Genomic DNA, 22,145 nt, shown 5'->3' on the forward strand with positions numbered 1-22,145 from the left:
GATTTGGTTTCCAAGCAACCTGGTCTCCCAAACGATGTAAAAGTATTGATTTCTGAAAGGTACAGTGTGGGGTGTAGGTCATGAGCACCAATGAGCCTTTGTGTGTATATATATTTTTTTTAAACTGGGGATATTGCAACATAACATCTTGATTGCTGTGAACACCAACACATTCACATGAACACATGCACAAAACGTGAGAAGGCTTATTACTGTGGTCAGAAAATGAATTCATTTTGCCTCATATTAAAGAATTACACAAGATTTCACAAGTTCACTTATTTTTCTCTAAAGGTTGAGATTTGGGGGAGGGGGGGGGGGAACAAGTGGCAATATATCTTGAGACTTATTTTATAAAAAAAAAACAAGGAAAGCTTGTATTTTATATATAGATATTATTTAATTTTATTTTTTGAAAATAAAACTTGAAGCTACAGGAATTAGATTAAACTTTTTTGTATTGAAGATGTAATGGTGATGTAAAATGACACTGCGGTCATTCATAGCCCTCTTTGGGGCTGTTTGAGTATATCATGCCATTTTGATGAAATGTACACTTGTATACATACTGAATCACTGTACAAACCATGGCAACTGAACAACTTTTGTTTTGCTTTTTTTCTGCCTAACGAAACTGGAATTAAGACTGTGTTTAGTGTTCAAATGGAATCTTTGACCACTTTTCTGTTAAAATACTTTGGTGCTTGCTGAGAGGAAGCAAAAAATAAACTGTTGCTCCATTTTCATTAATTTCTTAAGTTATTTTGGTCTTTTTTTTTGCCAATTTAATTGTACAATAAAGTATGTTTGTACCATTGGAAAAATAGCTGTATGTTGAAATGGCTTTTATTTCACGAGCTACATTTCCATCACATGGTGAAATAGATAACATCTATCTCGCCATTCATACACTGAACAAAAATATCACAAATTGTCCATGTGCACAAATTTGTTGACTTCCTTGTGAGCATTTTCCCCTTTGTCAAGATAATCCATTCACCTAAAAGGTGTGGCATACCAAGAAGCTGATTAAACGGAGAATAATAGGCCACTAAAATGTGCAGTTGTCTCAAGTTTTGAGGGGAGCGTGCAATTGGCACGCTGGAATGCCCAGCAGAGGTGTTGCCAGACAATTGAATGTTAATTTCCCTACCATGAACTGCCTTCATTGTTTTAGAGAATTTTGCAGTACGTCCAACCGCAGACCAAGTGTAACCAAGCCAGACCAGGACCTCCACATCCAGCTTCTTCACCTGCTGGGGAGTATTTATTTCTGTGGGGAAAAACTAATTTTGATTTGCCAGGCCTGGCTCCCCATTGTGTGGCCCTATTAGGGTTTATTTAAATGTATGATTTCATAACTTGGCTAAATCTTTCATGGTTTATACATTTGTTCAGTATAATACAAAATCACACATTAACAATTAAGAGGCATTTATTTTGAGTACAATACAAATAATCTCAGACATTGACAGAATATAGATGATGGTTTTTGTAGATTTATTACATCACTTTTCTGATTAGACGAGCCATAATAAAGTGCAACAGTACCTTGCTCAGCAGTGAATATTTAAGCAGCAGCAGAAGCAACAAACCACATTTGGCAATAATATAAAATAAGAGCCTTGTCATGGCTACAGCGTCAGCACATAGTTTAGTCATCAGAACTACAGAGTATAAAAACATTTCAGTTCCTATGTATTTACTAATGCACAAGGTTTCTCCTTTAAAGAATAAATACATTGAATTACATTGTCAGATTGATATAAAAATAACGACTAGTAATACACAATACCCTTCTGTCTGTCTCTCCTCTCCCTGGAATTAAGGTGTAAGAAGCATTCTTACTTCAAGCCCAAAGGATAAGATGAATAAACATCCAAAAACGGGGCTGCTCGTGTTGCGTTGTGAAGGTGGGTGCGTGCTTGTACAAGCCGTAAAAGCTCTACAGAAACAATAACATCAGGCACTTCCATAATTCCTCGCTGCATTGTGGTCGCAGACGGAGATCATTTTACTGAGTCACGAGCAATTATCACGTGCTCAACTGGGACCGCTGCACAGAAGAAATATCAGCCCGCACAGAGAAGCACGAGATTGAATTTCACTCAACTTTCTAGTTTTCCCCTTTGGTTAACACTATCAACGGTTCCTTCTACTGAGTGAATTGTGATCAAATCAACGCAATATTAGCCCCTTTCAACGAAACATACCGAAACAAAACTATGTAAAATAGTTGATTGTAGGCAGCGCGCATTGGAGTAGGTTTATATTGCATTGACAGGCACGACTCAGGCCCATACTCTAATCTATACAGACCAGTGCGCCATAACAAATCAGAGCTGCAGTATCCCTATATGCAAATAGACCATTGCCATATGGATCTGTGCCAAGGACTTTGTTTACAGCATGAGTGGTCCGGATTAGATGCTTTGATCTCAAAACAAGCGCAAGAGCTGCATGTAAGCCACGTGTGTACATTTGTTCATGTTCTTTGCTAGTATTAGCCTAGTTAGAGCTAATTTCTCATCAGCAATGGTGGTGGTTGCTTCCTACAACGCGTGCATTTCTAGACAATTTCTTTCTTAATTATTATAATATATATATATTTTACCTTTATTTAACTAGGCAAGTCAGTAAAGAACTCATTCTTATGACGGCCTACACTGGTCAAACCCGGACGACGCTCGGCCAATTGTGCACCGCTCTATGGGACTCTCAATCACCTCCGGTTGTGATACAGCCTGGATTCAAACCAGGGTGTCTGTAGTGACGCCTCAAGCCCTGAGATGCAGTGCATTCGACCGCTGTACCACTCGGGGGGCAGTGTTATATATTGAGAAAGGCTTGAATAAGCTAAGTAGCCAATAGGCAGAGGGAAGCATAATTGTCCTTATTCTCTGTAATAATGGTATGGGAATAATAATGATTATTTTCTAAAGCGGTTTCTTGCATCAAACAACAACATTTTCATTCACCTCCTTGTCTGAAGGATAAACAGGTTCATTTCAATCCCTACATGCTTTTTTCAAAAGTGGAATGTAGGCCAACATTGAACACCACACATTGGCTGCTACTGTAGGCTCAATGATAGAACAGCTATTTGTTAAAATGTTATGGGATGCATTTTCCTTCATGGTATGAAACTCTGGTAAGCCTACATTACAATCAAATAGCCACAGTTGCGTACTTGGCCACTATTATAACTAACTTAAAGCGGATACAGCCTCAGTGCGCGCCAGAAGTTGCACAGAATTTTCAATGTTCAAGTTTGTGCTCAGCAGACCTGACATTTGCTCAGTGCCGAACATTTTTTTTAGGGAACAGGGAACATCGGTAACAAGACCCATAAGTCTAGGCTTGGGAGTGGGATAAACAGGCACTGACCAATGGGAGGCGACAAGGAAGATTCCACAAAGATGACACATCAACATCATGACGTAAATACAGTGCAATTCAGAAAAGAACAGACTGTTCCTAAGTCTGTTTTTTTATATAGGTTTTTGGTTCCACTTTTAAGGTTAGTTTACACTGGATGTGTTGCGCAGGGCTTTAGTGGGTCACCAAAATGTCTTGAGTATCAGTATGTACCCAGAGAGAGGACAGGAGAAAGGCATGCAGGCTGATAAAGCCATCTTGCAGAAGATTTCTAAATCACCACAAGACTCTACTAAGCCACATGTTTATCTAATAACAGTCCAGAAAAATAACTGTTTTGTATAGAAGGATATGGTATACAGTATACTGTGTATAGCTCAACGTAGGAGTGTATGCCCATCTCAATGTAGTCAGTATATACTGTACACTACAGTATGCCTATTGAATGAAATAGGAAGTTAGTGTGGACAGAGGTCAATCACACAGCCAGAAAGGGAAGAATGGTAAAGGGATGAGGAGAACAAGCGGTCACACAGTCCAAACAGAGTGTAAAGATAACTCAAGAGCCACACTTTCCATCTCTCTCATTCTGTTCCCAGACCAGGTTTCATCTGTTTGTGCAGCTGTGTGTTTCAGAACTCTAAGCCCCAGCCTCTGAAGAAGCCTTTGGCTGCCAGGGCTTCTTTGAAAGTCACTGTGAGAGAGTTTATGGTGACATCAGTCACGGTCACCTCCCCTGGGCCAATCACCGGGCTCCAAACAGCAGACCGCTCTGACGCGGTCACTTCGTCTGAGCCAATCACAGAACTCCAGTCCTCTGCCCTATCCTGCCCTGAAGGAGGAGAGGGAGAAAGGTGGTGAGGGAGGAGGAGAGAAAGGGGGTGGGGTGAGGGGAGGAGAGGGAGTGAGAGGGAAGGGAAGAGAGGGAAAGAGAAAGGAAGAGGGTAAGATTGCATCAAGTCTGAAGTAACTGACCGAGATTGATAAGAGCACTGTACATAGTCTAGAATACAGTATATACAGGCAATCTATTGCATCTTTGCCTATGCCACATTGACATTGCTCATCCATATATTTATATATTCTTATTCCATTCCTTACTTAGATTTGTGTGTATAAGGTAGTAGTTGTGGAATTGTTAGATATTACTTGTTAGATATTGCTGCACTGTCGAAACTAGAAGCACAAACATTTCGCTACACTCGCAATAACATCTGCTAATCATGTGTATGTGACCAATAACATTTGATTTGAGTACATTGCCTGTAGGCTATGCATAGACAGGACGTTTGGCATGTATTGTTCTGCGCCATACATTAAACCCCATTAAGTCAACCCTCAACCTTGCCACTACTTGTCTGTTTGCTGTGCCAGTTGCCAGCCCTGGATGGGATGGCAGAACTTATGTTCCTGGTTGTCTGCCCAAGGGGCCTCCTGTACTGTACCGACTAACAAGTTGACACACACACACACACACACACACAGTAATGTCCTGGTTTAAAATTAGGCCCATTTGGTGAATAGGCCGACGAACAAGTTGACACACACACAGTAATGTCCTGGTTTAAAATTAGGCCCATTTGATGAATAGGCTGACTAACACGCTTACCATTCAGAATGCCACTGCATATCTCTGTCTCTTGCTCTGACTGCTCCTGTCGAGTTTCCTCCTCTTCCTCCATGTCATCTTCCTCTTCTCTCCTTCCCCAATCATCATGTGTGGGGACCTTTGTGGGATTAGGGGGGCCAGGGGGAGAGGCCAGGCACATGAACTGTGATCTTCTGGGTTTGTTCTTGCGATGGGACAGGCGGGGGTGCAGGCTCCGTCTACAGGCCCCATAGGTTGGGTCCTCTGCCTCAGACTCCAGTGAGCGAGTCAGGGAAAGACGTAGGCGAGCTGGAGGTTTCTCTAGGGCCTTATGGGCGCTCCGGAGATCCATGTTGTAAATAGTATTCTGCAGAGGGGGGAATAATAAAGATGTCTTATACAGCAGTTGTGTTTCTCCAAGATCATTTCCCCTTTACTTAGTATGCCAACCTATTACGCTGTCTCATCTAGGATTGCAAAGTTAACGGAATCTTAAGTAATTTTGGTAATTAACAGAAAATCTGTGGCAATCTACATAAATTTGGTAATTTATACTAGAATAACTGTACAAAAATGTATTCTTATACAGTATGATTTTGTTTTTTAATTGTCCATTCATTTCTAGTAGATAGACAATATGGTTCAAGAGAAAATAGCCCAATTAATGAAAAAAAACTATCAACAATGGCATTATTTTAAATTAACTATGCAACTCTTCCAACTATTTACTTTTTTTCACAACTATTTTTTAGATAATCATCTTATTCAATGATTCATATATTTTACATGTGATAGTCACAGGTGTTTGTAATAATCTCTGGCCCTATCTGAAGTACCCGAACAGGCCACTAGATGTCTTGTTAGATTACATCAAATCCTTGAAAGATATCAAAAACTTCTAAAGTTTCCAGTAATATACCCTTCCTTTGCAACCCTAGTCTAATCAGACAGAGAAGTTATATATAACATGAACCCATCCCACCTGTAGTAGAAGCCTTTTAGCTTTGGGTCCTCTCTTCCGGTACCCCAGGGCTCTGTCCTTCTGCTCTCTGGTGGAATGGTAAGATCAGTCAGTACAAACAGGTATAGTTTACTATGATAGTACTGTGTACTACTACAGTGCAGTTATCAGTACTATGATATTCGTTAGCTAGGTAAGGCCTCTACGCAATGCGCTCTATAGCATGCAGGGTCTTTTGGACTTACTTCTCATCATAGGTCTGCACCAGACGCTGGTCCAAGATGTGCTCCTCTGGTTCCCATGTACTGTATCTGTACAGATAGACATCGCCGTGGTTACTCATCCATCCAATAATACTCTGCATGACTCACTGCCTTAAATTACTGGATATGATGATGATGATATCATAGTGATACTACTCACTTGGGTGGCCATCCCTTCCACTTCAACAGATATTCCACATTTCCCTGTGACACAAAGTTGGAGACAAGCACCAGTATGGGAGAGAGTAGAGAGTGTGGGGGGGAGGATGTTGAGTGTGATGTTGCTATGCTTACAGTCTCCCCTCCAAGCACAGAGATAGGTATCCTATAAAAACCTTTGAAAATCCAGGAAATGTATGTCTTCTCATCTAAACTATGTAATCATGTCAATACCGGGAACTCATTCCAGATGACGTTATCATATAGCTTCTCGACTTTGACAGCTCCTAGATATCATGACGTTACCACACATGAGCGCACTGGTGAATGGAGATAATTGGGATCCTCACAAGAACCCCCCCCCACACACTATATTACATAAAATGATGTGTGGGTAGGACAGATTGTTAATATACAACAATATTAGACGGCATGCAACGTTTTCCCCTATGTAACGGGACTGTATGGCTATAATAACGGTTGATGCGCGCCTGCACCGACAATGACTCATGCACTTACGGTATCGAGTTCACTTTTAATGCAGTGCGAAATACGATATTAAAAGACCCAACACTTACAAGGACTTAGTAGCATACATAAATTCACGTCTATGGAAGCACGTCAAAATGGGGCCGCGTTTTGCGCCCTAATAACCCACAAACCTGTATTTCTAATTTCCTCCGCGAAACTGCGTAGCTCTTCACAAATCCACAATAGCCTACTAGCGTAACTGTATAACCCGCGGGCTATTATTCTGGCAACGTACAGGACTGAAGGCAAGGTTTCGGTTCCGATATGATTATTCTGTTTCACATTATCTTAGGATAGACAGCTGGCACCCTGACTATACTGTAACGCAATGGCAACACGCTCCACTTTATGTTAAAGAGATACACTCCCCCCACTCACGCCCCCTTATACGTTTATATTCAGTGGATGCTGGATATAAATAGGCTACTGGTAAGTGCTTTTCAATATAGCAGGCTGTGTTCCTTATTGTATCTAGGCTACCCTATAATGGATATTCTCCCAATTGCGTACTTGTCATTATGCAATTATGTTACATGCGTTTTATTTCCAATATGAATACGTTACCTTTCTAACTCTTTTCTTGATTATTGATTCCACAGCAAACACTTGTTCACCAATCGCTGACAGCTCCATTGGTCCAGCACAGAACGTTCTGCCTGCTCTTTGAAATAGATTGATCCAGTACAAACGAGAATAAGTGATGTTAGTTTAGCTCTCCGCTATAAAGTAACTGTATACAGGCAATGACAAGTCTCTACGCGTCGCGTTTCAAAAACTGCTGTTATCTCCTCCCCCAACCCTCCCTCTACAAACTGAGCATTGTTTTCGTTTAAGTTGGAGCTGAATTTCTCCCTTCCACTTCCTTGTACCAGATATTTCCGTATGTACAGTGACTTCTCAAATCTGCGACACATCTGCACTGCTTGGCGCGTCCCCGTGCTTCCAAAAGCTCGTCCAAGGCGCGCTCTTCGTTCCACAGCGCCAAAGCAACGCTGTCAGCTCGAGCCTGGAGCTAACGCTGGAACATGGGTCCGCGCACGCAGATGACACACAAGTAGTTGCAGGAAAATAAAGTAGCCAACCCTTGGCCCATTTCTTATAAATGTGCTCTATTCTCCATACAAATTCCAACAGCAATTTCATTCAAGAAATTAAGCCACATCCTCACTAAGGAGTGTACATAAAGTGCCATTACAAGCATTTTATTTTTGTGAAAAACAAGAGAAAATAACAACCAGGACCCTTCAATAGAGGGGAGAAGGTGGGTGGGATTGTCATGGCAAAACCAAATCCTCTGTCACCAGTTTTTCCCTCCCAAATACCCTGGTTTAAAGTAGTGAGGGGATTTTCTACCTGTGAGTTTGGTTGCCTAACCTGAATTCCATCTAGGGGAAGCCTCAGTCCAACAACCTCATTGATTTGTCCTATGATTAGTGATAGTCGCAAATTATTAAATTATCAGTTTAATGAACCAGCGATTGGATGCTCAGATGAATAGGAAAAGTGTTGGGATTGAGCCAATGAGGAGCAAAATTCAACAACCCCTCTTTAGGTAGAGAATAATGCCTGCTTCCTCTGTAAACACATTAAAGCTCTGATCAAGTCTTCAATAATACACAATATGTTGTTGTGATGATAAGGACCCATCAACCAACAAATTCCTCAAATAGCTGATTTCAAAACTAACATGGTATGGCTAGACTCATGCTGTTCTTTCACTTTTTCCTTCTACACATGGATCACTTTCTATTTATTCGCTCAACTGTCAACCTTTTCCCCTCTTACTCCACTTCTCACAACTCACTCAGCATTCTGGACATTTCAGCCATGGCATCTACAGAGATTTTGATCTAACAGTGCATTTTCAGTGAACAATTCTAAACCTTGGGTATAATAACAATTTCTACTGATTCCACAATTCTGTATATTTGGCAGGTGGATTTTTGCAAATAACTATTTAGCCATGGTCAATTGCTCAGGAGCTTTTCCTTTACTACAAAACAAAAAAATAACTCCCCCTGGGCTGTGATTTTCCTGGTCAGATCACATTGAAACCCTCCTGGCTCTACCTTGTTACAGTATCCAGCCATTTGTCAATACCTGGGCCTAACACAACCTTAGCTTATAATTCTAGTTTGAAGACTAGCAAGGATTTCTACTAACAGACAGATGGCCTCAGCAGTAACTGAGAGGATAAAACAGCTGCATACACTGGGGGGGGGGATTTAATGTTGTCTGAGTGAAAAACTAATTGTGAGCAGTGACAAGAGGAAAACATGGAGGTAAAGAAGAGATGTACAGTCGTAGTAGAGCAGAGAAGGACAAATAGAGATACACAAAAAGAGAAACAAAGACGCATCAGTGAATATACAGTACAGGGGTAAACAGGAGGGGGGGGGGGGGAGATTACAGTCATACGCCTCCCATAATTGGATACAGTAATATACAACAAAAAATAAACATTGAAAAATAATCAATATATAAACACAGAATCCCAAACAGTATGTTCATAAATCTAAGTGTTGTGTAGTGTGAATTTTTTGTGACCTCCCTGTATGTGTCCATTTCCTTCATCACTTCAGGTTTCAGCCAGAGTCCAGCAATGGGTGAGGAAGCAAAAAAAGTACATCCGGCCAGTGCGCATCTGTGTGATTGGCTGAACACAACCCCACCTGCTTTTCAATCTATACCCTGCTTGGCCCACGCCTGCTATCCTGAGCAGCAACTGGGAAAAGTCTAATCCGGTAGAGAAAAGGTTGGCAGGCACATTCAATCAACAACCATCTGACCTCCATGTTTGGTGGACCTCCACCTCCTCAGACACCACCAATAAGAGCTCACAGTTTTTCCCTCTCAGCTGGTGACACAGGAACTTCCTGTTGTGTGGATGGAATTAAAAGAACAGAAGAATAAAGATATCAGCTTGTTATTCATTATATGTTAGACAAAGATCGATCACCATTGTGGATGGCGGCCGTGGAATGATCTATTACATTTAAGTCATTTAGCAGACGCTCTTATTAGCAAAGGGAATGAGACTCAATGAACCTCTTATGTATTACTATGAGGCATCATCTAGTGGATACTTGAATATTACTTGTTACTTTGGATGCTCCACAATACACAGTGCATTCGGAAAATATTCAGACCCCTTGACCATTTTGTTACAACCTTATTCTAAAATCGATTAAATGTTTTTCTCCCCTCAATATAAACACAATATCCCATAATAACAAAGCAAAAACAGGTTTAGATTATTTTGCAACTGTATTAAAAATAAATAACAAATATTACATTTCCATAAGTATTCAGACCCTTTATTCAGTACTTGTTGAAGCACCATTGGCAGCGATTACAGACTCGATTCTTCTTAGGTATGACGCTACAAGCCTGGCACACCTGTATTTTGAAGTTTCTACCATTCTTCTCTGCAGATCCTCTCAAGCTCTGTCAGGTTGGATCGGGAGCGTCACTGCCCATCCAGGTCTCTCCAGAGATGTTTGAGCGGGTTCAACTCCGGGCTCTGGCTGGGCCACTCAAGGACATTCAGACACTTGTCCCGAAGACAATCCTGTGCTGTCTTGGCTGTGTGCTTAGGGTTGTTGTCCTGTTGGAAGGTGAACCTTTGCCCCAGACTGAGGTCCTGGGCACTCTGGAGCAGGTTTTCATCAAGGATCTCTCTGTATTTTGCTCCGTTCATCGTTCCCGTGATCCTGACTACTCTCCCAGTCCCTGCCACAGAAAAACATTCCCACAGCATGATGCTGCCACCACCATGCTTCACTGTAGGGATGGTGCCAGGCTTCTTCCAGACGTGACACTTGGCATTCATGCCAAAGAGTTTAATCTTGGTTTCATCAGACCAGAGAACATTGTTCTCATGGTCAGAGTCCTTTAGCTGCCTTTTGGCAGACTCCAAGCGGGCTGTCATGTGCCTTTTACTTAGGAGTGGCTTCTGTCTGGCCACTCTACCATAAAGGCCTGATTGGTGGAGTGCTGCAGAGATGGTTGTCCGACCGGAAGTTTCTCCCATATGCACAGAGGAACTCTAGAGCTCTGTCAGAGTGACCATCGGGTTCTTGATCACCTCCCTAACCAAGGCTTTTCTCCCACAATTTCTCAGTTTGGACGAGCGGCCAGCTTTAGGAAGTCTTGGTGGCTCCACACTTCTTCCAGTTAAGAATGATTGAGGCCGGGCCTCCCAAGTGGCGCAGTGGTCTAAGGCACTGCATCGGAGTGCTAGCTGATCCTGGTTTGAGTCAAGGCTCTGTCACAGCCGGCCGCGACCGGGAGACCCATGGGGCGGCACACAATAGGTCCAGCTTTGTCGGAGTTAGGTGAGGGTTTGGCCGGCAGGGTTGTTCTTGTCCAACAGCACACTAGTGACTCCTGTGGCAGGCCGGGCGCGGTGCACACTAACAGGGTCGCCAGGTGTACTGTGCTTCCTCCGACACCTTGGTGCGGTTGACCTCCGGGTTAAGCGGGCATTGTGTCAAGAAGCAGTGCGGCTTGGATGGGTTGTGTTTCGGCAAGGGAGAGACTGTAAACTATCACGAAATTGGGGAGAAAGAGGCATTTATATTTATATATACACATACACACACACACAGTTGAAGTCAGAAGTTACATACACCTTAGCCAAATACATTTAAACTCAGTTTTTCACAATTCCTGACATTTAAATCCTAGTAAAAATTCCCTGTCTTAGGTCAGTTAGGATCACCACTTTATTTTAAGAATGTGAAATGTCAGAATAATAGTAGAGAATGGTTCCAGCTTTCATTTCATCACATTCCCAGTGGGTCAGAAGTTCACATACACTCAATTAGTATTTGGTAGCATTGCCTTTAAATTGTTGAACTTGGGTCAAACGTTTTGGGTAGCCTTTCACAAGCTTCCCACAATAAGTTGTGTGAATTTTGGTCCATTCCTCCTGACAGAGCTGGTGTAACTGAGTCAGGTTTGTAGGCCTCCTTGCTCACACACGCTTTTTCAGTTCTGCCCACAAATTGTCTATAGGATTGAGGTCAGGGCTTTGTGATGCCCACTCAAAAACCTTGACTTTGTTATCCTTAAGCCATTTTGCCACAACTTTGGAAGTATACTTGGGGTCATTGCCATTTGGAAGACCCATTTGCGACCAAGCTTTAACTTCCTGACTGATATATTGAAGCAACATCTTAAGACATCTACATAATTTTCTTTCCTCATGATGCCATCTATTTTGTTTGGTGCACCAGTCGCTCCTACAGCAAAGCACCCCCACAACATGATGCGGCTTCCCCCGTGCTTCACGGTTGGGATGATGTTCTTCAGCTTGCAAGGCTCCCCCTTTTCTCCAAACATAACGATGGTCATTATGGCCCAACAGCTCTATTTTTGTTTCATCAGACCAGAGGACATTTCTCCAAAAAGTACGATCTTTGTCCCCATGTGCAGTTGCAAACCGTAGTCTGGCTTTTTTATGTTGGTTTTGGAGCAGTGGCTTCTTCTTTGCTGAGCGGCCTTTCAGGTTATGTCGATATAGGACTCATTTTACTGTGGATATAGATACATTTGTACCCGTGTCATACAGCATCTTCACAAGGTCATTTGCTGTTGTTCTGGGATTGATTTGCACTTTTTGCACCAAAGTACTTTCATCTCTAGGAGACAGAATGCGTCTCCTTCCTGAGCGGAATGACGACTGTGTGGTCCCATGGTGTTTATACTTGCGTACTATTGTTTGTACAGATGAACGTGGTACCTTCAAGCATTGAAAATTGCTCCCAAGGATGAACCAGACTTGGGGAGGACCATAATTTTTTTCCCTAGAGGTCTTGGCTGATTTCTTTTGATTTTCCCATGATGTCAAGCAAAGAGGCACTGAGTTTGAAGGTAGACTTTGAAATACATCCACAGGTACACCTCCAATTGACTCAAAGGATGTCAATTAGACTATCAGAAGCTTCTAAAGGCATGACATGTTCTGGAATTTTCCAAACTGTTTAAAGGCACTTAGTGTATGTAAACTTCTGAACCACTGTAATTGTGATACGGTGAATTATAAGTGAAACAATCTGCCTGTAAACAATTGTTGTAAAAATTACTTGTGTCATGCAAAGTAGACGTTCTAACCGACTTGCCAAAACTATAGTTTAACAAGAAATTTGTGTAATGCAGACATTTTTTGGAACTCTTCTCCAGATCTGTGCCTCGACACAATCTTTTCTCGGACCTCTACGGACAAAACCGTCAATCTTATGGCTTGTTTTTTTCTCTGACATGCACCGTCAACTGTGGGACCTTATATAGACAGGTGTGTGGCTTTCCAAATCATGTCCAATCAATTGAATTTACCACAGGTGGACTCCAATCAAGTTGTAGAAACATCTCAAGGATGAGCAATGTTAACAGGATGCACCTGAGCTCAATTTTGAGTCTCATAGCAAAGGGTCTGAATACTTATTCAAATTAGGTATCAGTTTTAACATTTTCATACATTTCTAAACCTGTTTTCGCTTTGTCATGATGGGGTATTGTGTGTAGAGTGATACACATATACACACATTTTAGAATGAGGCTGTAATGTAACAAAATGTGGGAAAAGGGAAGGGATTTGAATGCACTATGTAAAATGAGCAATGCAAATTATGATGGGCTTAATCCAATGGTCAGGACAACATAATTGGGATGACACACCCACACACTCTGTACCTGAGCTCATCAGGGTTTCCGATGGTGTGTGGGCTGCGTAGTTTGGAGTCAAGGTTGTAATAGACTCCGTTCACCTCCCGCACCCCTATCCAGTGCTGCCGTTTGAGTGGCAGGCGCAGTGGACCCCATCGCAGATTGGACGGGACGTTCAGGATGAAGCCTGTTACGTTGGACAGAGCTATACTGCCCACATCCCTGCAGGAATACAATACACAAGTCAATCATGCAGTCCATTGGTCTTGCAGGAGTGGATTTTCAGTAGCTACTTGAATGTTGTAAAATCCATGATGATGTCTGTAGGTCAGAGTGGGGTAAGTTGAGCCAAGGGGTTAGTTGATCCACCCCTTGTTTCTATGAAACCATACACAAAATGAATCATGTGACCAAATATTTAGGAAGAGAGAAAAAGAGAGAAAAGGTCCCAAAAAGTTAGGCCCCCCAAAAAAGAGGATTTTAACAAAGTCAAATACATTTGTGTTATAGGTTTCATGATGTTTGTATTTAAACCAAAGTAGATAATTTTACACATTAGGGTCTCTATAAGCTACAATATGAGGTCCTAAACCTGGCATGAAAGTGCATCCCTGTAGCTGTGTGGGCTAATATAGTCAAAATGTTTGACTTGGTGTAAATTGAGTCAATGGCCACCATACCCCATACAAATTATCATTACATTGTCCGTTTTATGCATCGTATATGTGCATGAACTCATACCCTGAGTGTATACATCATGCCTTGTGTATACAAAACATGGGTCTAGCCCCCCCTTGAGGTTCCTGAGAGAGCAGCCATGGAAGTGAGACGAGGGAAGATTCGAGCAGCAGCAAGGAATGAAAAAATAGAATGACACTGAAGGAAATTACTAAAGTTACGATAGATTGGTAATTAACAGAAAATGTATGGCAAAATTACTGAATATTTCGGTAACTTATTTTATGATATGGAGTCTGAGCTTGCTAAACGTATCAAGTCTCAGTTTCATTGGCTAGTAGCCTCAAAACGCAGAGAACTTGACAACGAAGTTGAGCCGCCTACCCTGTCCCTATGCTCAACCTACCCCATTCCTGGTGTAAGTTGTGCCAAGAGACCCCTTATTTTCTGACAAGCTGTGTTTTCAAAAATGTTAAGAATTCTGTTTACTTCCATGGATACACAACATCCTGAAATATATGTAGATATCATTGTTAGAAAGAAAACAAATATTTCCTGTGATGGAGTGATGCTGAATGTAAAAAAATAGCTCAACTTGTTTTGATTTTCAGAATCTGTTTGGGTAATCATGAGTAGCCTATTCCTTGTTTTACTACCTTGTGCTCAACAGGGATTCACAATGAAGAGGATGTGGAAATAAGCCTTCATCTTTCCTCTATTGCTGGTGTACAGCCAGTGACTGAAGTTAACTAAATTGAGCAGGGCTGAGCTGACTGAAATAGTTGCTGACAACAGCACATGCACCAAACCGGAGAGCAGTAAACAAGATGGAGAGTATGAACAAGCATAGCACTGTGGCTCAGTGGGTTGTGGGTTGAATGGTGTTTGCAACACCAGTGTTGTGGATTTTGATTTTCCTGCATGGGCCAAATGAATTACTTTGGATAATAATGCATGAAAACTCTGCATTTTTCAATTTAAAATGACCACCAACAGAAAGTTATATATAAAGGGGCATACAAACATCTCTGAAGATTTGCTGCGAAGAGAGAATTACTAATGTATTCTGGTATTAACCCTACAAATAGCATTGTTGGGAGATATGGAAATCTATAGTCAACAATATAATAAGACAATCATATTATCAGCAAATCTGCAATTGAAGCCTTGCTCTGAGTTCAAAGTTTATTTTCTCATGTCCAATCAATGGAAAAATGTACTCCGAGAAAGGCTTCAATTGAAGATTTGCTGATAATACACTGCTCAAAAAAATAAAGGGAACACTTAAACAACACAATGTAACTCCAAGTCAATCACACTTCTGTGAAATCAAACTGTCCACTTAGGAAGCAACACCGATTGACAATACATTTCACATGCTGTTGTGCAAATGGAATAGACAACAGGTGGAAATTATAGGCAATTAGCAAGACACCCCCAATAAAGGAGTGGTTCTGCAGGTGGTGACCACAGACCACTTCTCAGTTCCTATGCTTCCTGGCTGATGTTTTGGTCACTTTTGAATGCTGGTGGTGATTTCACTCTAGTGGTAGCATGAGACGGAGTCTACAACCCACACAAGTGGCTCAGCTAGTGCAGCTCATCCAGGATGGCACATCAATGCGAGCTGTGGCAAGAAGGTTTGCTGTGTCTGTCAGCGTAGTGTCCAGAGCATGGAGGCGCTACCAGGAGACAGGCCAGTACATCAGGAGATGTGGAGGAGGTCGTAGGTGGGCAACAACCCAGCAGCAGGACCGCTACCTCCGCCTTTGTGCAAGGAGGAGCAGGAGGAACACTGCCAGAACCCTGCAAAATGACCTCCAGCAGGCCACAAATGTGCATGTGTCTACTCAAACAGTCAGAAACAGACCCCATGAGGGTGGTATGAGGGCCCGATGTCCACAGGTGGGGGTTGTGCTTAGAGCCCAACACCGTGCAGGATGTTTGGCATTTGCCAGAGAACACCAAGATTGGAAAATTTTCCACTGGCGCCCTGTGCTCTTCACAGATGAAAGCAGATTCACACTGAGCACATGTGACAGAGTCTGGAGACGCTGTGGAGAACGTTCTGCTGCCTGCAACATCCTCCAGCATGACCGGTTTGGCGGTGGGTCAGTCATGGTGTGGGGTGGCATTTCTTTGGGGGGCCGCACAGCCCTCCATGTGCTCGCCAGAGGTAGCCTGACTGCCATTAGGTACCGAGATGAGATCCTCAGACCCCTTGTGAGACCATATGCTGGTGCGGTTGGCCCTGGGTTCCTCCTAATGCAAGACAATGCTAGACCTCATGTGGCTGGAGGGTGTCAGCAGTTCCTGCAAGAGGAAGGCATTGATGCTATGGACTGGTCCGCCCGTTCCCCAGACCTGAATCCAATTGAGCACATCTGGGACATCATGTCTCGCTCCATCCACCAACGCCACGTTGCACCACAGACTGTCCAGGAGTTGGCGGATGCTTTAGTCCAGGTCTGGGAGGAGATCCTCCAGGAGACCATCCGCCACCTCATCAGGAGCATGCCCAGGTGTTGTAGGGAGGTCATACAGGCACGTGGAGGCCACACACACTACTGAGCCTCATTTTGACTTGTTTTAAGGACATTACATCAAAGTTGGATCAGCCTGTAGTGTGGTTTTCCACTTTAATTTTGAGTGTGAGTCCAAATCCAGACCTCCATGGGTTGATAAATTTGATTTCCATTGATAATTTGTGTGATTCTGTTGTCAGCACGTTCAACTATGTAAAGAAAAAAGTATTTAATAAGAATATTTCATTAATTCAGATCTAGGATGTGTTATTTTAGTGTTCCCTTTATTTTTTGAGCAGTGCACAATAGTCTTATTATATTGTTGACTACAGCAAGAGAAAAATCAGGGAATCCTGCGTCTTTGCTTTTACAGAGACATGGCTTACGGACAGTTCACCCGACTCTGCAATTCAACCAGGCGGTGTATGCTATTCTCATCAACAATTCCTGGTGTAACAAAGTTGAAAACAACTTGAGCTCCTGCTCACCCCACCTGGAGTTTCTGATGGTAAAATAACACCCCTATATGTAGAGGGAATTCACGTGTTTTATTATCCCAGCTGTGTACATACTTCTACAAGCAAACATCAAGGCGGCACTCAGTGAACTGCACAAGAACATTAGCTTGCAAGAATCCGCTCACCTGGAAGCAGTATTTAATGTCGCGGGAGATTTTAACCAAGCAAGTTTAAAACAAATTATTCAAAAGTATCACCAACATGTATCCTACAAAGAGGAAACAAAGTACTGGATCATGAGCGTACAAAGCACTCCCCCGCCCCCACTTCATGTCTCTGTTTCTACTCCCCCATACAAGTAGCAACTCAAGAGGAGGCCACCAACACAATAGTGAGGTGCTGGACAGAGGAAGACTCAATGATGCTTTGAGGATACTGATTGGAATTTGTTCAAGATTCATCCACTCAGGATTCATCCATCAACATTGAGGAATATACATTGTCATTCACAGGCTTCATTGGGAAATGTGTTGACATTGTATCCACAATAACAATCCGGACATATCCCAACCAAAAACCCTGGATGAAGGAGAAATCCATACCATTCTGAGAGCCTCAATCTCAGCAGAACAAACCCAGAAGAATCAATGACGCGCAACACATACAAGCAAGTGGGTACAAGCGCCACAAATCCATTAGGGATGCGAAGAGACATTACAAACTCAAAACTTGAATCGATGTTTGACAATTCAGACTCGCAACGCCTTGTGATAAGGACTTCAGGCTATCACAAACTACAAAGGAAAATCCAGCTGTGTGGTGACCACTGAAGCCTCCCTCCCAGCTGAAGATTGCAGCGATGAGACAAGGCTGTAACTACTACCAATTGGATACCACGAAATTGGGGAGAAAAAAGGGGTAAAAAAGAAAAGAGAATGCTGTTCATTGACCACAGTTCAGCTCCCTTACCGACGGGCAGACGGTATCTGAGCATGAAGTCTGATACCAACAGGGCATCTACAAGCCATCAGACTGCTGAACACTTGAACTGGACACCTGCACCGACTCTCCGCACCTTGGGACACATGCACTCACTCCCCACAATTGCTGCTACCAGACTATTATTTACTATTACTGCACAAGTTAAACATTTGATCCCTTATCCCCCCCCCCCCCTTCTCTGATATGTGTAAATACCGCACTATAAAATTGTGCCTTTGATGTTTGATGGATGTTATACTTACGCTAAAAAGTTTATATTCTACTGAGACATTTACTTTATGTTCATCTTCTTAGCTTTTATTATTTCTTATTGTTGTTGCATTGTCCAGAAGGACCCTGCAACTAAGTATTTTGTTGGACGTTGAAATGTGAATATTAATCTTTAACTTACAATATGTGAATACTAAGCTATTAGAAAGATTCTAAAATGTATTTAAAATATTTGTCAAATGTATGTTACAAAAACGCTGTATAAACAAAAACAAAAATGTAAGTTACTTTTGTCCTCCAAAGAGGGAGACTGGTAAATAAAAAATAAACAGAAATGTTAAATAACTAGATAGGGTAGACCATATAGCTTTAATGAGAACATATAGCTTTAATGAGAACAGAGGTGTACCTTCTTTTATCCCACCAGACAGCCTCGAACCCTCGGGTCTGCAGGGCGGCCATAATGACATTCACATCATAGTTCCCATTTCCCAGCACGCTCTTCTTGTGGGGGGTTACCAGAGTGCCGGGAGAGAGTCTGTGGAGAGAGGGACGAGATAGTGAGGACAGAATAAACGAGAAAGAAAGTGTGAAAAAGGGAGAGAGATGCAGAGGGGAGAAAGAAAGAGGAATATGAGTGAGAGAGAATGGAGAAGATAAATCCCTCCCCTAGAGCAGTGTTTACTAACTCCAGTCCTCGAGTACCCCCAGAAGCACACATTTATGTTGCAGCCCCGGACAAGCACACCTGACTCAATTCGTCAACAAATCACAACACTCTCAATGAGTTGATTCAGGTGAGTTTGTCTGGGGTTACAACAAAAATGTGTTCAGTTGGGGGGTACTCAAGGACGAGTTGGGAAACACTGCCCTAGAAGACACAATCTTAACCGCTCACCTCTGGTAGATGTCCTGGAGTGTATCCCTGCTGAAAGCCGCCCCGTCCTGGAAGACGTTATTGAGCGCATGCAGAGCACACAGCTCCCGCCGTTGCTTCTCGTGGTAGATGGGGGTTGGAGGCGGGGCCGGAGGGGTCAAGATATCATGCTCTCTCAGGTCCGACCTCTCCCCCCCCGTCCCTCCCCCCACCATCCCTTTCTGCTTGCTCAGCTTCCATGGCATACAGCCCAGGTCCTGCAGCCCTCCCCCCCCCCTCCCCTTACCAGAAAATGGAGTACTCCCCATCACTGTCACCCTGTCGCTACGCCGACACAACTACCATTGCCATGGCAACCGCTCAGCTGCTGGAGGGGCGTGCATGTGGCAAGGGAAGGGGGAGGTGGGTTACTGGGTGACACTGAGGTGGGCCAGGCCACTTCAGCTAGCCTGCTGTTTCATAAGTGCTGACTGGTAGAAAAATTAAAAAACAGCTGGAAAACAAAATGTTCCAAGTGTGGAGTAAGGTCCACATTTAATTATGAGAGCAAAAAGGAGGGTGTGAACATTTATGCAGCTACGTCAGAGTAAAAAGATAACGAACCCCCAAGGTCACATCTATAGCTAAACAAATACTAGGCAGAGAAGCAAGAGCATGCATCTCTTTTTTCAACTTCCTCCATTCTGACGTCTGTCCTCGTGACTTTTTTTTTTTTTTTGCACCTCAACTGTCAGACTAAAGTTTACTAGTTCTTTCCATTTCTAGAGAACCCAAAAAATACCACGGTTCCACCATGAGGAGTCAGTTCCAGTGGAAAAGATGAGGGACTTGATACATGAGGCTCTGTGATGTGTAGACAGACAGGACTCCTTAGGAATACAACAGAGGTAGAAAGACGAGAGGCAGAAATGGATGTTAAATAAAGTTGTGACCACCCAAATCAAGTGTTTGTCATGCTGAAAGAAAAATATAGGAATTACCAGGTGCTTTTCTAAAGCGTTCTGTCAGCAGTGGTCAGAAGGAAGGAACAAGAGGGTAAACATTTATACTAGAAGCTGACTGGATAAGAGAAGCAGGCTTGTGGAATAGGCAACATCACACTAAACTGATATAGCTTGACAACAGGCGCAAGAGTCTAGGCATTCTTCACTATTATGTGACACAAGTGATATTTACGGATGAACGAAATGTTTAAAATCTACATGATATTCAAATTAATCGCTCTAGCTAAAATCCAGTGCAACGACTAGATTATACTATGAGCAGCTAGCTGTACACGCCACTCTTGATAGCGTAAACATGCATGTGAAACCTTTCATATTTCGTAATGTTTGTGTTGCCACATACCTTTCTCTTTATGCGATACTACTGGAGTAGGCATGTCATAATCCTGGTGAAATTAATCGTTTAGCCTCTTTTCCTGGGTTGTTTAGTCCTTTGTCTTTTGCACTTTTCCCCCCCATCTAGCTCCGTATCTCCATGAGCATGCGCAACACGTCATTCGCTTGTCATATCCTGCGTCAGACCTATCTGCGTAATGTAGTCCCTCCCGTGAGACTTCGAAACCCGAGATTTCAGTTTATTTTCATAGAAAAAAGGGCGTGACCAAAAATGTTCTACAATGTATCTTTAAAAAAAAAACATCCGATCTCTCCAAACCTAAAAACGGACACAATTAATGGAAGTGCTCTTTTGATTTAGAGTTACACTACCAGAAAATACAGTCACTGCATGTATTTCCTGAGGCATTATTTTAAAGCTCCACGATGAAACCATGGAAAAAGAGGAAACAAGATATTGACATTGTTTTTACATAACAAGCTGTTACCCAACAAGCCCAGGGCAAGTCTTACATACTTAACAATAATCCATGCAGAGACAAGGAACTAATGCGGATCAATTCCCCAAACAAGATAAACCTAGAATCCAAAAGTGACAAATGTATCACAAAATTGCACATACACTACACTCCCTTACGTATTTATTTGGACAGTGAAGCAAAACCTTTAACACTGAACAAAAATATAAAAGCAACATGTAAAGTGTTGGTCTCACGGTTCATGAGCTGAAATAAAAGATAACAGAAATGTTCAATACTCACAAAAAAGAGTATTTCCCTAAAATGTTTGGTTTACATCCCATTAGTGAGCATTTCTCATTTGCCGAGATAATCCATCCACCTGACAGGTGTGGCATATCAAGAAGCTGATTAAACAGCGTTAACATTAGACAGGTGCACCTGGTGCTGGGGACAATAAAATAACACAATAAAATGTGCAGTTTTGTCACACAACACCACAGATGTCTCAACTTGAAGGGGTGTGCAATTGGCATGCTGACTGCAGGAATGTACACCAGAGCTGTTGCCAGATAATTTAATGTTCATTTCTCTAACGTAAGCCACCTCTGTTGTTATAGAGAATTTGGCAGTACATCCAAACGGCCTCACAACTGCAGACCACGTGTATGGCATCATACGAGCGAGTGGGTTGCTGATGTTAACGTTGTGAACAGAGTGACACATGGTGTTGGTGGGGTTATGGTATGGACAGGCATAAACTATAGACAATGAACACAATTGCATTTTATAAATGGCAATTTGAATGCACAGAGATACCGTGACGAGATCCTGAGGCACATTAATCGTGCCATTCATCAGCCGCCATCACTTTGCTTTGTCATTATGGGGTATTGTGTGTAGATTGATGAGGGGAAAAAACAATTTAATACATTTTTGAATAAGGCTGTAATGCAACAATAGGTGGAAAAAGTCAAAGGGTCTGAATACTTTTGCAGAATGCGCTGTATGACACTTTCAAATTGGGGACTAGATACATAAAGTGCAA

The 22,145-nt window shown here is 42.4% G+C and overlaps 3 protein-coding genes across 4 annotated transcripts in view; 1 reads left to right on the top strand and 2 right to left on the bottom strand.

Moving 5' to 3' along the window:
- Positions 1-826, top strand: part of LOC135523712 (histone acetyltransferase p300-like) — a 57,352-nt gene extending 56,526 nt beyond the window's left edge. The window contains 1 exon segment of the mRNA XM_064950553.1: positions 1-826. This exon segment is cut by the window's left edge and continues 4,752 nt beyond it. The gene's annotated coding sequence lies outside the window, so the exon portion shown is untranslated.
- A 591-nt stretch (positions 827-1,417) lies between these two features.
- On the bottom strand, positions 1,418-7,953 carry LOC135523713 (chromobox protein homolog 7-like). Its single transcript, XM_064950554.1, has 6 exons — positions 7,445-7,953; positions 6,351-6,394; positions 6,173-6,238; positions 5,949-6,015; positions 4,988-5,333; positions 1,418-4,210 (listed from the first exon to the last, which is right to left on the bottom strand). Exons 1-6 carry the CDS (start codon positions 7,511-7,513, stop codon positions 4,011-4,013), a joined length of 792 nt encoding a protein of 263 aa, XP_064806626.1. The 5' UTR covers positions 7,514-7,953; the 3' UTR covers positions 1,418-4,010.
- Positions 7,954-8,055: 102 nt separating this feature from the next.
- LOC135523714 (josephin-1-like) lies at positions 8,056-20,808 on the bottom strand. 2 transcript variants are annotated; one of them, XM_064950556.1, is made up of 6 exons: positions 20,647-20,808; positions 20,280-20,300; positions 19,321-20,168; positions 18,832-18,960; positions 13,577-13,771; positions 8,056-9,756 (listed from the first exon to the last, which is right to left on the bottom strand). In XM_064950556.1, the coding sequence occupies exons 3-6, from the start codon at positions 19,605-19,607 to the stop codon at positions 9,654-9,656; spliced, it is 714 nt and encodes a 237-aa protein (XP_064806628.1). In that variant the 5' UTR covers positions 19,608-20,168; positions 20,280-20,300; positions 20,647-20,808; the 3' UTR covers positions 8,056-9,653. The 2 variants fall into 2 exon arrangements, with proteins under 2 accessions (XP_064806628.1, XP_064806627.1); XM_064950555.1 differs by lacking the exon at positions 20,280-20,300.
- Between the last annotated feature and the right edge of the window lie 1,337 nt (positions 20,809-22,145).

The sequence above is a fragment of the Oncorhynchus masou genome, chromosome 31 (genome assembly GCF_036934945.1).
Source record: "Oncorhynchus masou masou isolate Uvic2021 chromosome 31, UVic_Omas_1.1, whole genome shotgun sequence".
Lineage (NCBI taxonomy): Eukaryota > Metazoa > Chordata > Actinopteri > Salmoniformes > Salmonidae > Oncorhynchus > Oncorhynchus masou.

What these genes read in the sequence shown, in the direction of transcription:
- LOC135523714 (XM_064950555.1), bottom strand. Translation starts at nt 19,607, where the DNA reads ATGGGGAGTACTCCATTTTCTGGTAAGGGGAGGGGGGGGGGAGGGCTG. An exon ending in CTCCAGGACATCTACCAGAG is followed by an intron (nt 18,961 to 19,320) that starts GTGAGCGGTTAA and finishes CTCTCTCCACAG; the next exon opens with ACTCTCTCCCGGCACTCTGG. An exon ending in GGAAACCCTGATGAGCTCAG is followed by an intron (nt 9,757 to 13,576) that starts GTACAGAGTGTG and finishes TCCACACAACAG; the next exon opens with GAAGTTCCTGTGTCACCAGC.
- LOC135523713 (XM_064950554.1), bottom strand. Translation starts at nt 7,513, where the DNA reads ATGGAGCTGTCAGCGATTGGTGAACAAGTGTTTGCTGTGGAATCAATA. An exon ending in CTAAAAGGCTTCTACTACAG is followed by an intron (nt 5,334 to 5,948) that starts GTGGGATGGGTT and finishes CCCCCTCTGCAG; the next exon opens with AATACTATTTACAACATGGA. An exon ending in ATGCAGTGGCATTCTGAATG is followed by an intron (nt 4,211 to 4,987) that starts GTAAGCGTGTTA and finishes CTCCTCCTTCAG; the next exon opens with GGCAGGATAGGGCAGAGGAC.